Source organism: Dasypus novemcinctus, chromosome 5 (assembly GCF_030445035.2).
Source record: "Dasypus novemcinctus isolate mDasNov1 chromosome 5, mDasNov1.1.hap2, whole genome shotgun sequence".
Taxonomy (NCBI): domain Eukaryota; kingdom Metazoa; phylum Chordata; class Mammalia; order Cingulata; family Dasypodidae; genus Dasypus; species Dasypus novemcinctus.
The window spans coordinates 108256462-108274554 of NC_080677.1; the positions used below are offsets into that span (position 1 = coordinate 108256462).

Here is an 18093-nt window from a genome sequence, read left to right on the forward strand (position 1 = left end):
TACCTTTTACCACCATATATATAATTCTCAGTCACCCATGGAACTCTAGTTAACCTATGGAAGATGACGGGTCTCATCAGTCACATTTTTAAATTCTCTGGGACCCTCCAGGAAAGCTCTTTGTTTTAAATTTTGGAATTTGATGAGACAAATAAACACATCCCAGATGAATTTCATGACTACACTCTTCTCTTCCAGGCCCAGCTTCGGGCCTTTATCCCAGAGATGCTCAAGTACTCCACAGGTCGAGGAAAGCCAGGCTGGGGAAAAGAAAGCTGCAAACCTATCTGGTGGCCTGAAGATATCCCATGGGCAAATGTCCGGAGCGATGTCCGCACAGAAGAACAAAAACAGAGGGTGAGGATTCTCTAGGCCTGAATTGCCTGTTGCTTTTCTATTTTCAATCAACCACCCCAATTTTGGTCATTTCTACTTCTTATGCTAAAAAGTCTAAAAATACTTGTGTAATATCAGAACTGTCCCTCTAAAAGAAGTTTGACATTCTTGGATATATAGTCTTTCCCATTCATCACTTAATCACTGTAAAGAGAAAACTTGGGTGGGTCCACAGATTTACACTTCTCTCTTCAAAGTTACCTTTTGGCATAGTTTTAGTTTTATGAGGTGCCTGAGAAAACCAAAATGAACTTGAGTCAAACTATTAATCATTTTCAAGACTTAGAAATGTCCTTATTTCTGATTAGCAAGACTTGCAGTTGAAAAATGAAAAATTCTTGACTATAGAGTAACCTTCTTTCATGAGAAGTTTAGACTTGGGTCTCAGATTGGAATAGGGCATGAAGCCCAAATGTTCTTTGTAGCTTTAATGTGCTTTTCTGATGTTTTGGTGGCAGGTTTCGTGGACCCAGGCACTACGGACCATAGTTAAAAACTGTTACAAACAGCACGGGCGGGAGGACCTTTTATATGCTTTTGAAGACCAGCAAACACAAACACAAGCCACAACCACTCACAGCATAGCCCATCTTGTACCATCACAGACTGTAGTACAGACCTTTAGTAACCCTGATGGCACTGTCTCTCTTATCCAGGTGAGTAAACCTCATGGCTACCAGATTGTGGATTTTGAGATGGATTGGTGGGCACCTCAGATTGGAGAAAATGTTCTTTGCCCAAACTCTTGCATCAACTTTATTTAGATCACCATGACTCCTCCTACCTGAAATTGACTTCTGGAGAATATTTTAAACTCTTTGCATTTTGTCAAATACAGGATTATAGATAGCTTGCTTGGACATTTCCAAAACAAAAACAGCTAGCACTTGAAAATGTCTTCTCTTTTACTGTTTCACTCTGTCAGTGGCCAGGGAATATATCTTCTGAGGTAAAACAATTTGTTGGTAGATGGGGAACCTCTAAAGTTCAGCCTGGGTGAGAGTAGAAAGTTGGTCAACTGGGAAGCAGATTTGGCCCAACAGATAGAGCATCCACCTACCACATGGGAGGTCCGAGGTTCAAACTCCAGGCCTCCTTGACCTGTGTGGAGCTGGCCCATGCACAGTGCTGATGTGCACAAGGAGTGCCATGCCACCCAGCGGTGTCCCCCGCATAGGGAAGCCCCACATGCAAGGAGTGTGCCCCGTGGGGAGAGCCGCCCAGCGTGAAAGAAAGTGCGACCTGCCTAGGAATGGTGCCACACACACGTGACACAGCAAGGTGACACAACAAAACAAGTCACAGATTCTGCGTGCCGCTGACAAGAATATAAGCAGACACAGAAGAATACACAGTGAATGGACACAGAGAGCAGACAACTGGGGGGGGGGGGCAGGCGGGGAAGGGGAGAGAAATAAATAAAAATAAATCTTTTTTTAAAAAAAAAGTTGGTCAACTGACACTGGGAACTGATAATAAAACACGATGGCTCTTCTAAGATTCACTTATTTGGTTGAAGTAAAACTCAAAGTCATATTGAGATTAGTCTCTGAACTATGATTTTAATAACTCATTTAACAGGGCATGCTAGCTATCTGTGCTGAATTTAGGATTAAATGAATCTTAACTTCGTAGTAAAAGAGAGGCAGGACGACATCCACCAACACTTATTACTTTCTGTATTTTTCTTTAGGTTGGTACAGGGGCAACAGTAGCCACATTGGCTGATGCTTCAGAATTGCCAACCACAGTCACTGTTGCCCAAGTGAATTACTCTGCTGTGGCTGACGGAGAGGTAAGAAAAAAGGATTTCATCTGCATCTACATAAATGTTTGAGTGTACAGGTAAGGGAAAAGTGAAGGTCCAGAAGATGAAGAGACTTTTTGTAGCATTATTTTATTTAACACTTTTTTTTTTTTTTTTTGACAAAATAAGATTTTATTTTGAAAGACACTGAGTAAAGAGACCTAAGACTCAACTGGTGTAGATTACAAATTCATAGTCTTTCCAACCCCACCAATGGTCTTTGTCATGCCAAAAATTTGCTTTCTTTGGTAATTCCTAGTCTTAGCTTCCTGGAGAAGAGATCTTTTCCCATAAGCCGTCTTCTTTTTTTTTTGTAGAGTAGAGCTTTATTTCCAGGAAACAGCATGTTGGTTGGAGATGGGTAATTTTTTTAAAATATCAAGGTGGATCGGATGTGGTCCACAAAGTGGGAGGGCTTAGTCAGAGGTAACGTGGAAAGGTTCTCTAGTATTTCCTTATCATCTTGCTGCAACCAGAAATCCACATGGGGAAATGGCATCCAGTAATATGGTCCTATACGAAGTTGTTCTGTCTTTACATCATATATGCTAATCATCGGTCCTCCTGTTAGAGCACGCGCAGCATGCAGCTCCTCCTGTGGACCTCGATCTTGAAAGGAGGCTCTGTAAATCTCTGCAGTTTTAATGTTGACAGCAATGCCATAAATTATTGGAAAGTGTTTTTCATTTCCTTCTCGATCATTTAATTCTGTCACACATAATGTCACCAAGTGAATATCATCTTCTTGTCTGTCAAATTCACTAAGAAGTTGATGAGTAAGTTTTTGTGACAACTGCCTATCGTCACTGAAGCCTCCCACGAGGTGTACTTCTAGCCTTTCACATTGAGAGGGGTTGGAAAAGGATTTTATGGAGTTCATGATCAAGAGGACCTCAGCTTTGGTGACGGATCAATCACAATGTGTCAAACAGGTAGCCCCATTACCTGTGTGCCTCAGGACCACAATGTGACAAGTGGTGGCATCATCAGAACCCAGAATGGAGATTGAGCCATCCTTTGGGGAGGTCACTGCAAGCTCTCTTTGCTGAACATACAGAAAGGCCTGGGGTCCCACTTGTTGAACAGACTGACCTCTGAGAAGTCTGGCTCTTTCCTCCAAAAGCGGGTGGGCTCAGACGAGGTCCCAGGTGGTCTGCGGCAGCCGCACTCGCCACCCTTCAACAAGTAGTGGCATCTGCGGAGGCAGCCACCCGGGCAGGCCCAGGGAGGCGGTGGCCTCCCCAGCCCCGGGCCCTAACCCTTTTTTTTTTTTAACATCAGAATATGAGAGTTTTGTAGAGAATCTTACACTGCATATTAATGGTAACAGGAAATTCACAGATCATTATGACTCAAACCTGTCAGGAACTTAAAATTTTACATTGCAATTTGGGATTTTGTATAATAAACATAAAAGGGGGGTATTCATTTAATACTTTTACACTGTGAATCCCGAAGAATTTCATCTTTGGGCTTCATGGGGAAAAAAAGTTGAATCACTAAAACTGAGGGAAAGCATTCTTTGAAGGGATACTTGTATTTGTAAGTCAATATACATGTTTGATTACATTTTAAACATGGCTTTGAAAAGATTTCATAGGAGAATCCTTTCCTACCAAAATTGAGGACGCTATGGGACATTGGAAGGGAATGTCTTTAAATGGAAAGAGAATTTGTTCAAATAATAAGGGAAAGAATAGCTAACCTTCGTTGAGCACTTACTGAACTAAGCACTCAACCATTTGAAGTATAGGTTTTGTTATCATCTCCATTTTATAGATGAGAAAAATGAAACATATATAATTTAGGTGACTTGCCCTAAGTCATGTAGTAAGTGTTGAAGCAAGGTAGTGCATTTAGAAAAACATTATCTAGGCTTTGGGCTCTGAACCTTCAGTTACTCTTCAGGAAATAGGGGAGCAGATGTAGCTCAGTGGTTGAATACCATGCTTCCCATGTACGAGGTCCTAGGTTCAATCTCCAGTACCTAAAAAAGAAAAAGAAAAAAAAAAAACAGAAAAGATTCAGGAAAGAGCTCGTTAAGTCACCTAAAGATACAATGTGGTAGCAGAGTGGATGTAGCTCAAGCAGTTGATCATCTGCTTTCCATGTAGAGGTCCCATGTTCAATCTACTGTACCTTCTAAAAACAAACGAAAAAACCAATTCCCATTGGGGAGTGAATGTAGCTCGGTGGTTGAGCACCCTGTTTCCCATGTACAAAGGTCCTGAATTCATTCCCTGGTACCTCCTTAAAAAGAAAAAAAAAAACAGATACAATGTGATGTATGCCTTAAGTTTGAAAAGTAGCCAAAAAATGTCAAAGAACAATATCAGATAAAGTTAAAAGTGTTGTCCTACCCTTGTTCAGAACCCTGAATTTCCACTTAGAGAACACCATTAAGTAACTTTAATTTTCGCACCTCAGGAAAGAGGGGAGCAGCTAGTGAGATGAAAGGATACTGAGAATAATATACTTGAGCTCCTTTTTCAGCCAACATGTATTGAGTCCTTGTGCTGCAGGTGATATGTTAGATGTACAAAGTTGATTTATGCAGAACCATGCCTTGATGAACTCCAGCCTAGTAGAGGAGCAAGGTGTGTATATAAATGGACCTGGTGGGGAAACGGACTTGGCCCAGTCTACCACATGGGAGGTCTGCAGTTCAAACCCCGGGCCTCCTTGACCCGTGTGGAGCTGGCCCACGGGTAGTGCTGATGCGTGCAAGGAGTGCCCTGCCACGCAGGGGTGTCCCCTGCATAGGGGAGCCCCATGCGCAAGGAGTGCGCCCCATAAGGAGAGCCGCCCAGTGCGAAAGAAAGTGCAGCCTGCCCAGGAATGGCGCCACCCACACGGAGAGCTGACGCAACAAAAGGAGACACAGATTCCCGTGCTGCTGACAACAACAGAAGTGGACAAAGAAACAAGACGCAGCAAATAGACACAGAGAGCAGACAACTGGGGCTTGGGGTGGGGGTGGGGGGATAAGTAAATCTTTAAAAAATAAATTAAAATAAAATAAATGGACCTGGTGCACACCATAGAAGGTTAGAGATGCTGTGAACAGGTCTGTGCCTTCAAGAGAGACTATTTTTAGCAAGGGAGCCTGGGAAGGTTTGGGGCAGAAGATAGCATTTTGTTCTTTGTTGTAGAAAGGCAACAGTCAAGAAGTCATTAATTTCTAAAGGTTTATCAGCACCATAAAAGTATGGATTAGCTGAGGGAAAAATTCATCAGTCCCAGAACACTGAAATCAGAGGACACTCCTCGAAGTGTGAAAGAGGTAGAGAAGACAGTGGTGCATATACTTATAAGATTCGTCATTTTTAGGCTTAGTCCAAGTTACTGTCAACCATATATCCCTGGTGAATGTTTCCTGGTCCTATTTAAGGAAAGTAACTTTACATTTCTTAAACACTTCTCTGAAGAATCTTTGAAGCCCATTTTACTAAATAAATTCACATATGCAGAGAGAATTTATTTAAAAATTCATGAAAAGTATGAAGGATTTTTTTAAAAACTCAGCCATATATCTGTGGATTTTTTCAGCATACTAATATAATTTTTTTTCCTGTGCCCTTCCCCCCTCCCCCAGTTTTCTGTTCTCTGTGTCTTTTTGCTGCATCTTCTTCTTTTTGTCCCCTTCTGTTGTTGTCAGCAGCACAGGGAATCTGTGTTTCTTTTTTTTGTTGTGTCATCTTGTGTCAGCTCTCCGTGTGGGCGGCACCATTTCTGGGTGGGCTGCACTTTCTTTCATGCTGGGCAGCTCTCCTTACAGGGAGCACTCCTTGCGCTTGGGGCTCCCCTACACAGGGGACACCCTGCATGGCAGGGTACTCCTTGCGCACATCAGCACTGCACATGGGTCAGCTCCACACGGGTCAAGGAAGCCGGGGTTTTGAACCACGGACCTTCCATGTGGTAGATGGACACCCTAACCACTGGGCCAAGTCCGCTTCCCAAATATCATTTTTTAAGTCATCTGTTGTGGGGATAAGTAAATGTCTTGTCTTTTCATAAATACTCCAACTCAGTGAAAAAAATAAAATGAAACAAAAATGATATCATGAAGAAAGGAAGCCTCAATTGTCTCAGAATGTAATAACATGTTTTAAATTATATAATGTTCCTGTTTACCTTCTGATTTCTCTTAGATGTTGACATAGTTGTTAGCATTTTAGTTTTAACCCAACTGTGATAAGTCAGATACCTCTTTGTCCTGGGATAGATAAGACCACATCAGTGCCAGTGAAGAATTATATCAGGTGACTCAGTAGAAACATCTTACTTCTCCTACTTCACATGTTTTCCCCCCAAGGAATAGAAAGTACTCTATAAAAGTAAACAGTATCTTTACTTTTAGAAGTTGTTAGGTCTTCTTTTATCCCATCGTTACCAATGAGAGCTCTTTCCCATTGGATCACACTGCTTTTAATATATGGTTACAGTTGTTACATTTATGAGAATAACTGTATAAGGTACATGTCTCTTTTGGTAACATGATCTCCCCAGTCCATTTATTGAGTACTCTGTGTGCAGAGACAACCTAATAATCTGAATAGTTAAAAAGAAACAAAAAACTATTTAAGTTTAGACACGAGGGTAGATGGATGGATGGATGGACAGATGGATGGACAGACAGAAAGAATGATAGAGCAAATGTGGCAAAATGTTAAAAGTTGGTGGATCTGGGTATCTAGGTGGGGGTGGAGTATGTTGGAGTTCTCTGTATGGATTTTGTATTATTTTTTCAACTGTCCTGTAAGTTTGAAAGTATTTCAAAATGAAAGAAATAGAGAAAAAGAAAGAGTTCAACTCTCTAGCCTTAAGCAGTTTAAAATTAATTAGGGACAGAGAACAAGTTACATAGACATTTTCAAATAAATATGGAAAAATTAATATGGAATAAACTATGTAATTGATTTTTAAGTGTTTGTATGGTTTTAATTATGTGTCAGGAAAGTCAAAATTTGAAGTGAATGGTATCTGATAATGGTGGTATATAAGTGTAAAAAAATACCAAGGTACAGAGACATTAGAGACATGAATTTTAAACTGAAGGATCAACATGTAACAGTTTTGAAGTTGCACAGTTCATTTTAGGTGTGTTTTATATCAATATTAATTTATATGTAATACGAGTAGGGTGAAGAACAAATAAGAAAATGTGAGTATAGAAGAGTGTTCTTCATCTATTCATTCAGTAAACACTTTTTGAGCCCTGTGCCAGGCATTCCAGATAAAGGATAATGAAAATTGCCCTTATCCTTAAGGAGCACACAGGTAAGATAAGAGATCTAGGAGAAGCAAGCCCTGGGTGCTGTGGGACCCAGAGGAGAGGTCCTTAACCTTGGACAGTAGGGGAGTGACTTTTGTCTCAGGAGATGCTTCCCAGAGGAGTGAAACCTGAGCACAGACTAGAAGCTGGAGGGATGGATGAGAGTCGTATTCCTATTAAAGGGAGCAGCACATGGAGTACATTGTGTTCTGAAAAGCATGGAATGAAACAGCCACCAGTGGTTCACTATAGCTAGAGAGCTAAGAGTAGCCACAGTTGAAGTGGCTTATCTTAGTGGGCCTCTCAGAAAGCATAGAAGCTAATGGTGCATCCTCTGAATATCTTCCCCTTCTTGGGCTTGTGGCCCTTTCTTTGGAACATGGTGACTTTCAGTCATAGATAACCAGGAAGAGATACCCATACTCTGACTCCCAACAGATGGAAAGGAGAACTAGAGCTCAAACACAGTTAATGCACTGAGACTTATGAGGAAGAAATTCCAAAGAAATGTTATAACTAAATGTGTACATGTTGACTTGCTGTCATTGGGGTTTGAATATTGGGGGAGCTGCCCTGGGCCAAGCTCAGGAAAAAGCAGTAGCAGCAGACTGGGCCGACTAGGAAAGAGGAAGACTGTTTGAAGGCAAGAAGTGCCAGAGCTGCCCAGCTTCAGCTGATGTTTTGAGTGGAGTCGTCGGCCATCTAAGAATTGACAGCGTAGCTTGCCGTCTAAGTGTCATTGTTCACAGTGATACTGAATTGTTGAGATCAAAGCAATAAAACTTTGGGAAGTAAGAGTTTTGTGAGTTCCTGAGGGAACAACTTTGCAGCTCTAAGGAAAGTAAATGCACTCCCTCTGCCTCTGCAGCCGTGGGCCTTGAAGGCTTGCTGATATAATACACTACCCATGAGTACTCAGGGCAAATACTAAGGTGGCTCAAAGGAATATTTCAATATCTGGGATGCTTTTGATAACATTCTGGGAAGCACTTTTATAATCTTTTTTTTAAAAATGTTAATAGTGTTGTTCAAGTTCTCTTTTTCTTTTTTAAAGTTTATTTCTCTCCCCTTCCCCGTCTCCCCCATCTTCTCCCCACCTCCGCCAGTTGTCTGTTCTCTGTGTTCATTCGCTGTGTGTTCTTCTTTGTCCACTTGTATCCTTGTCAGCGGCACTGGGAAAGTGCCTCTCTTTTGTTGCATCATCTTGCTGCTTCAGCTCTCCGTGTGTGCAGCGCACTCCTTGAGCATGAGGCTCCCCTACGCAGGGGACACTCCTACGTGGGGGACACCTCTGTGTAGCACAGCACTCCTTGTGCGCATCAGCACTACGCGTGGGCCAGCTCACCACACAGGTCAGGAGGCCCTGGGTTTGAACCTTGGACCTCTCATGTGCTAGGAGGACACTCTATCAGTTGAGCCAAATCCACTTCCCACTGTTATAATCTAAGTATGGTAGTAGAACCTATTACCCAAAGCAGGAGGAAGTATTTTAAATATCTCCTCCTCCTCAAGCTTTTGGCACTTTCTTTGGGACACAGTGACATGGAGGCACAAGATAATCACTCACTGGGCCCTAGCAATGTGAAGTAGGAGCAGCAAGAACCCCAGTAAGCACAGCTAATGTGCTGAGCCCCAGGAGTCTAAAGAAATGTTAAACCTGAGCTAATTTATTAATTACCTACCATATTTCTGACTAGAAATTGCTTCTACTGCCCCTGTTTGTTTTTTGTTTGGTTTGGCTTTTGTTTTTTGTTTTTGAGGAGGGGGACACTTAACCAAATAGTATTGATTGAGCAAAATGGAATGAAGTAGTTACAGGTATCTAGAACTGAGAAATCGCTATTTGCAAGGCATTGTGTTAAAATCAGTGGTTCTCAACTGTGGGGCAATTTTGTACCCCCACCTCCATCCCTACCCCAGGAACATTTGGCAGTGGGTAGAGACATTCTGATTGTCATGTCTGGGGGAGGGTGCTATTGGATGGGTAGAGAGGTCAAGAATGCTGCTGAACATCTACAATGCATAGGACAGCTCCCCACAACAAAGATTTACCTAGTCCAAATTGTCTGGAGTGCCAAAGTTGAGATTTTTATGCCAGATCTGGCCAAGCAGGATTCTCATCTACTCTCTCAACAGTGATTATGTATCTGTGTGTTTTTGGGGTTGTGGTTTTGTTTTGTTCTGTTTTTTGGTATCTTCATAATTCCTTCCTACAAAAAAGGAAAGCAGTTTGTGCTGCATTAAAAAAAGAAAACTTATTTTTTGAGTTTGACAACATCCATCAAAAATTAAAATTCAAAATGCTTTTGATCTATAATTCTACCTGCAAGAATTTACCCTATTAAAAAGTCTCAAATACAGTATACAAAGTAGTATATAAGGAAATTCATCACAGCACTATTTGTAATAGCAAAAGACTGGAAACCACCTAAATGCCCATTGAAAGAAGGCTAGTTAAATAAATCATGGTCTATTCCATATAATACAATGCTGTCCATTATTATGAATCATGAAGACTGAAGCAACAGTTTTTTATGTTCCAAAATGGAATCATATGTGTAGAGATGTATTGTTTATGAAAAAAGCAAGGAACAAAAGAATGTAGAATATGCCATTATTTTCATTTTTAAAGAGGAGGGCAGGGGAAGTGGAGTGGTGTGGAGGATGTGCATGTAAATATGCTTGTGTATAGATAGAATATCATGGCAAAAATACACAAGAACTAGGTAGCACTAGTTCTCTTTGGGCAAAGGGTCTAGAGTACTAGCATTACTTTGATACAGTTTGAATTTTTTTTACAATTACACTTATTGTCTATTTTAAAAGTTTAATTTGCATTTTGAATAGGTAATATATTGATATGGCTTAAAATTTTTAAAAATAATGAAAATTACATGGGAAAATCTTGTTCCCCATCCAACCTATTCCCACAACCCCACCACACAAACACATAAGGAATTATCTTCAATGTTTTTTTTGTGTGTGTCCTTCCAGAATTTATTTATGTAACTATAAATAAATTCAAATATGTATTCTAAAACCCCCGTTGTATATATTGTAGGTCATGTTGATTTAAAAGTGTGTCTGTGTGTGTGTGTATTTGGCTAAGTACATAGTAATTTATTAGAAAAATTACTCTTAAATCATAACCCTTTTTTGGCTTTGATATTTTGCTATCTTGTCCTTTTTGACTCAGGTGGAACAAAATTGGGCCACATTGCAAGGAGGTGAGATGACCATCCAGACGACGCAAGCATCAGAGGCCACCCAGGCAGTGGCATCATTGGCAGAGGCCGCAGTGGCAGCTTCTCAGGAGATGCAACAGGGAGCTACAGTCACCATGGCACTTAACAGGTAGAGGCAGGCTGGGAGAGTCATTAAGGATCACAAACCTCTCTCTAGAAATACTTAAGACCCTTAAAAAGAAATGTTGCTTCTCAATTTGTTGCAACTGGTGGTTGGAGTTTGACACTACAGGCCCACAGGGTAGTATATGTTTGTTTATAATCATGCTCAACTACCCCACCCCACCACCCCTCAGCAAGCAGTCCAGCCTTTCTAACCTCCATTTCAAACCTGCTGTCAACCCTTTTGCTTTATGCTATTCTGTGCCCAGTAACTGACCAAAAGCAACAAGGTTTAAGTACTTTGTATTTTTCCCAGGTACTGAGCCCCTGTTTTAAAGGTACCAGAGAATATATAACAAATCAAGATATTTCAGGATTAATTGTACTTTTACTACTACTAAAGAAACTGCTTTTTCACACAGCTGTGGGAGTACTTGTCCATATTTAAGTAAGTCAAGAGCTGATTTTACTGGCTCTTCAGGAAATGTATTTCCATTGCTTTATCAACGACCTCAACATAAAGTAAGTTTGGGGTTACTGAAATTTTTTTCTTCAGATGTGTTTAGGAAGGGTGCTGCAAAATGGGATAGTCCAGTAAGAGGTCATTTCCAAAACTAAATTATATTATTCCCTACTTGGCTCATTCCACTGGTTGTTGACAGGAAAGATCATTCCATTATCATTCTTCTTTTTCATTCCTGTCACAATTTTATTTTCAATGAACCTAGGTATTTCAACAAATGGTTACAGGTGTGGACCTTGAAGCCAAACTACCTGGTTTTGAATCCCACCTCTGTCTCTTACTAGCTGTGTGACCTTGGGCAGTTTACTGGAACTCTCTATGCCCAGGCTTTCCTCTTCTGTAAAATGGGGGTAATAACAGTACCTACTTTGTAGGGATGCTATGAGAATGGAATAAGTTAATATATGTTTGACCCTTGGATCAGTGTCTGGCAAATGGTAAGGGCTGGCTGCTCTTATAATTACCTGCAAGAGCTGTTTAGTCTCAGATGATATATATGACATAATCTCTCCTCTCAAATCATACTGTTATTGAGAGACTGATTTAAGTAATGCACTTAACAAACTTTATTACTCAGAGTGTATTTCACTATTGAATTGCATAGTGCCAACTATGAACATTGTAGAAATTCAGATGAGGGGGATCACTTCCCCAGAATATAAAAACCAGCTGAAGAGTAGTTTGGCTGTGATAGACACTAGAGAGCCATGATAGGTGTATGTACAAAAGATTTACATGAGGCTGTATAGAAGGATGATTGAAAAGAGAGCTTGAGGGTCACATAGACCCAGGTTTGAAGCATAGGTCCACCATTTAAAGCCATTTTATCTTGAGACTGTCAACCCCTGAGCCTGTTTCCTTACTATTATAATGGGGATCATACCACATAAAAGTGACAGGATTTAATGAGATGCCATGTATAAAACCTTTATCAAAGTATCCAGCTCATAGTTGGCACCTCACAAAGTATATTATCATTTAAATTTTAAGATTAGTCTATTCAGAATTCTTTATAGCAAAAAGAGATAAGGCATATAGAAGACCAGCTATAAAGAGGCAGTCCAGGTGTGCTTTGTTAAAGGCTTGGAAACTAAAGTTGTCTTGGTGTTGGTTGATTTGGTAGAAAAAACTGAAATACACACATAACAGGTGTCTTCTCAGAGTTGCCACACAAGTCTTTGAGTGATCTGGGATTGGAATTTATTTATCAGGGAAACGGACTTGGCCCAGTGGTTAGGGCGTCCGTCTACCACATGGGAGGTCCGCGGTTCAAACCCCGGGCCTGGCCCATGTGCAGTGCTGATGTGCGCAAGGAGTGCCGCGCCACGCAGGGGTGTCCCCTGCATAGGAGAGCCCCACGCGCAAGGAGTGCGCCCCGTAAGGAGAGCCGCCCAGCGCGAAAGTGCAGCCTGCCCAGGAATGGCACCGCCCACACTTCCGTGCCGCTGACAACAGAAACGGACAAAGAAACAAGACGCAACAAATAGACACAGAGAACAGACAACCGGGGGAGGGGGGGAATTAAATAATAAATAAATCTTTTAAAAGAAATTTATTTATCAGGCCACTAAACCATGTCACTTTTCAATATAATGAATGCCTTATTAGGTTCCTTACACTTCGGCTCCATCCCACTCCTTCCATTGTGAGAGGATACCCAGATAAACTTCCTGAAAGGCATAGCCAGACTGAGAACCTCCCTCTCTTTAATTTGGTAACCCCTTGCTGTAGCTTGGGGCCTAAGGGGCCACTGTGAAAGACCAGCAAAACTTGATTTCCTTGAGGCTTGCAGCCAACACCTTGGCTATTCCAGTGAAGTATGAGTGTCCTGGAAACCCTGTACCTAGTGGAAAATACGAGACATATTCTGGCTCCGTTTGCTGTAAGGACCAGGGCTTATTTCCAAAGGCAATGTGGGTAATAGTTTCCCCTGAGGGCTTGTTAACAAACCTAGATGCAGCTGAGGTGGCTGTAGTGTTTACTCCAAAGGAAGGAGAACATGGTTCACTGTGGCATGTAGGAGGAGTAAAGAGATGTTGAAATCTGTTTGCAATCAGATAGTTGGAGGATGGTATGTTGCACCCTGTGCAGGGGTGAGGGGTGGAGTGAAGAAACCAAGCCTGGAGTGAGGGGTCTAGAGACTAGTATATAGCTGGCCTATTAGGGGAACATCAGGGGTTTTCTGAATCCATGAGATGGAACCAGCTCTCTAGTACGTTAGTTGGATTTAAGATAAAAAAGCATCTCTGTAGGATGAGATAATACTGGAACACTTTATCCCCCATGCTCCCTGCCTCTCCACAGAGTTTGTTGTTGGAAGTCATCTTAATAAAAACTACAGAGAAATCTTATGGTAACAAAGTGATTTCGTAGATCTGCCTGCTTGCAGCCTGTGACTATGGCAGGTACACATGGAACAAGCATGGTTCTCTAATAATAATCACCTTCAACTCTACTGCACTGTAAATAGCAGATGTGGGTATAGGCTGAGAAGGGAGTAGCAAGCTGCATGTAATGACAGGTGAGGGAATAAGAAGACAGAGGGGCTCCTTCAATTGTTGGAGGGGGAAAGGGGATCCCAGCAGGTGCTGGATAGACCTGTTTCTCACCATGTTGTTTGTATAGCAAGCCAGAATGAGGGCCCTGAGCCCCACAGCCTTTTAGGCCATCCTGGCTTTATAACAACCCAAAGAGAGTATGGAGAAGTTGTTATTTAAAAATCTGAAATCTATGTTAATTTTAATTTCCAAAAGAGATAATAAATCAGCATTTTTAGGAAGGAATTGAGGGTAGGGAATCAAAGTGAGCAAGTGAAAAAACAGGGCATCATAGTTCAGAAAAAGTTGAGCTATTCAGCCTGAAAAACCAAAGAGGAAAGGAAATTAAATAACCATTGATTTGCAATACAGTAATTAATTTGAAGTCTCAGTTTGTTGGTTAAACTGTCAAGCTTATATTCTCTCTTAAGCTAGTTTTTCTGCAAAGTCAGTAATTGGCTATGCCAGTACAGTCCTTGCATATAGAGATGTAGTATAAATACTTGTAGAATGAACCTACATTTATCCTAGTAGAAATTTCCTTTATATTGTGTTGTGGACACTGAGAATGTATTTATTGTGTGACTTGGTGCTATGGGGAAACAGATGTTTAAGTTGGTTCCTCTTTTCAAAGACTTTAGAATGTGTTGTTCTTTTGCTGTGAAGAGACACTGCTTTTTTAAAAAGAAAAGTGAATCATACTTTTTTAAAGAAAAATTCCTTTTAAAAATGGAAATATTACAGGCTTAAAATTAGAGAAATTATTAAAATATAATATGGCTTTAGTATATTGACCAGTATTTGACCAATAAAATGGAATGGAGAAACTAGATCCGAAATCCTGTCTGGAAATGGAGAGCAGGGATTGTGCAACTGCTTTTCTGTCCTATAGATAAAGTTGGACATATCCAGATAAAAAGTTGATGGAAACTTCGTATTTGTAGCCCAAGTTTGCAATGATTTTTGACTAAAAAAGTTGCTCAGGGACATTTCTAATCCCTATATGCTTTTGTAAGTAATGGAAATCTTTTCTAGCATAAATGGTTAGAATAGATTTAGCAATGATAGGCCTGCTGACCACCAGGAGTCATCACTGTCTTTATTTTTGCCCTATGTAAAAGAGAGGCCAGGGCTGCCGAGGAAGGAGTGAATAACCTACCCACCTGTTGACCCCCATAAGGACCCTTCATCTCTGGCATTCCAGATTATTTTAGGTTGTTGCTGATTCTCTGTATTTGGTCAGGCACACTCCAATCACAGAAACTTCATCATATTTTAGAAAGGCAGCAAGGAAAATAACTTGAAATATTTAGAGCTTTAGATATAATAAAGTGGGTATGATCAGGAACAGTTACATTTTCATATGGGGACTTGGGGGACCTGTCCTTTCCCATCAATGCCCATGAAGTGCCACACTACAAGCCTGTGTCCAGGGTGTACAAGAGGGGGAGGCATCACCTCAGATAGATAAGGCGATTGTATGTGATAAAAATTATGGGGAATGAGCAGTCACTGTGATAACCTATTAACAAAGATCCTATTTCCACATAAACAGTCCTCATATACCAGCTTCCTTCTTCAAACACAGTTGCAGTTGCCTTCAATGAGTATGTTTTTCAGCTTTTCATGAAGTTTCAGGTCAGAAAGTTATTTTTATTATAATCAGTGACTGCTGGATACTGTAAAATTGGCTAATGGTACTTTTTTTTTTTTTAATTTATTTCTCTCCTATTCTCCCCCCCCACCCCAGTTGTCTGTTCTCTGTATCTATTTGCTACGTGTTCTTTGTCCGCTTCTGTTGTTGTCAGCAGCATGGGAATCTGTGTTTCCTTTTGTTGCGTCATCTTGTTGTGTCAGCTCTCCGTGTGTGCGGCACCATTCCTGGGCAGGCTGAACTTTCTTTCGCACTGGGCGGCTCTCCTTATGGGGTGCACTCCTTGTGCATGGGGCTCCCCTACACGGGGGACACCCCTGCGTGGCACGGCACTCCTTGCACGCATCAGCACTGCGTGTGGGCCAGCTCCACACCGGTCAAGGAGGCCCGGGGTTTGAACTGCGGACCTCCCATGTGGTAGATGGACGCCCTAACCACTGGGCCAAGTCCGCTTCCCTGATGGTATTATTTACTGACACAAATTTCTTAGGAAAATTTAAAAAATAAGGACCTAGGCACTAAATAATCATTGAGTATCCCTAATAAATACTCTTGAAGCACTTAATTAAAATCTACCTTGTAAAATATAAAAAATAGCCTTAGTAATAATTCCAAATCAAGGGTCCTCTTTTGCTCTGAGTTCACATTATGGCTATGTGGAATGACTGCTATGGGTATCACATCACTGACAAGTATATTTCAGCATATAGGATGATTTTAGCTTTTTTATAGACTTCATGCAAACTCTATAATTCTGTTCAACTTTTGCTCAACCTGAATTATGTCCCAAAAATTTTTTATGAAGGAAGCAAATAAATTTAAAGTATATAATCATGACTTTGAATTAAATCAAAGGAAACCCAGAAATGAAGTTGTTTTTCTCTTCCATATGGAAGTGGTTGCCACTACTAAACAACCAGAAAAAAGGAACAACCAGTTTTACATTTGATTCATCATTTTAAATATGTCAAAGAATATTTACATTATATGATGTTAAATGGAAAGAGCAAACTATAGAACTGTTATGTAGAGTAGGCTCCTGATTATTTGTTTAAAGTTGTGTTTAAGAGTAGTAGGAAACAACGTCTCTGATATTTTTCATTGTCTTTCATACTTAATGAGATTTTCCAAGTTTTCTACTTGTATTATTTTTACTGTCAGAAAAAAATAGCTTTTCAAACACACAAACATAAAAATTAAAAAACAAGGCAAGTTAGTAAGAATGGGAAATTTTTATATTTAATGAGACTTCTGACCATGGGATTTCTTCTACTGCTACCAGAATCCTTATAGTGGCCAAGAAGTCTTTGCCAGTAGACCTGTTACGTCTTTTGCTTTACCCTTAGATGAAAGTGACACTATTGAATTTGATATACATATTGTTTTGCCCACAGTCATGAAACCAGTCCACATCCCCTTATCCATCCCTACTTACAGCTTGCCATTTCAGGATGATGGGCCATAGTTACGGTAAAGTCTGCAGCTTCAGAGCAAAGCTGAATCATTTGGCTTATTTAGTGATCAAACCCAGGACATTGTCTACCTCTGCTAAACCAGATAGTGCCTCTTCTATGCCATACCCACCTTTGATACTCTGTCTCAGTAACCACGCAAATTGGCATCTAATACTTTCTAATGAGAGATACTGAATTTATCTATTTTTTTCACATTGTAACAGCTCTGATATTTAAATTTCATCTTGCAAATATAATTGTCAAGGAATTTTTCTTTCTTACTGACACATAAAGTAATCGTGTGTTTTACACTTTGTCGCATCATAGAATCAAAATGGGTATTTATGCATATAGGAAGGAAAAGAAAGAAAAATATGACAAACCACTAGAATAGAGCTCACTCTAAACAGGTGGTTAATAACTTTCTCTTCTACAGAGTGTTTGCTCTATAGTGAAGGGATGTTTATTATTTCATTGTATTTATAGAGTCAAGGAGTGTGAGCTTATAATGATCATTTTTTAAATTTAATATTTAAGTCTTCAGTTTAGCACTGCCTGCATGTATAGTGAGGCAAAGGCAAGAATTAGACCTATCAGGATATTGATCAAGCAATACTTTATATTTGAAAAGCACAGATATAAACCAAATTGTTATTTAATATTAATTGACTAGCAAGTTCAGGTTGTTGGCTCCTGATATAGTTAACCATTCTTGGCTATAAAAGAGCAGTCTCAGATGGTCTGCCTTGTGTTACCCTAAAGAGAAAAAAGTAAAAGAAAACCTTGTGACTGACAACCAGAATGGCTTTTGCATTCTAAGTATGGATCAGAGCTACCACTAAGTCCTGAAAGCAACTCAACTGATGTTGATAAGAAGGAGGAGACTGATAATAAGTGACTTCTCTCCTCACCCACCCATTTTCCTAGGTTTCAATAAAATCTCACACTAGCTTTATAAATATGTAAGACGTGGGATTTCTCTAGATGCTTATTAATATCATTTTTAAATTAGTCCTTCCCTAATCATTAGCATTGGTATCATACATATATTGTCTGTAGACTTGCAACCATAGAGTCAGTAGAGATCCAAGGAAGGA

The 18093-nt window shown here is 40.3% G+C and overlaps 1 protein-coding gene and 1 pseudogene across 4 annotated transcripts in view; one reads left to right on the forward strand and one right to left on the reverse strand.

The window, feature by feature from the left end:
* Positions 1–18093, forward strand: part of NRF1 (nuclear respiratory factor 1) — a 140942-nt gene that overhangs the window by 95177 nt on the left and 27672 nt on the right. For all 4 annotated transcript variants that reach the window (XM_004463234.4, XM_071215275.1, XM_004463236.5 and 1 more), the window contains 4 exons: positions 199–357; positions 855–1052; positions 2090–2191; positions 10678–10835. In XM_004463234.4, the coding sequence (XP_004463291.1) occupies positions 199–357; positions 855–1052; positions 2090–2191; positions 10678–10835 (617 nt within the window). The remainder of the gene's footprint in view (positions 1–198; positions 358–854; positions 1053–2089; positions 2192–10677; positions 10836–18093) is intronic.
* Positions 2311–3351, reverse strand: LOC101438605 (protein N-terminal asparagine amidohydrolase pseudogene; annotated as a pseudogene).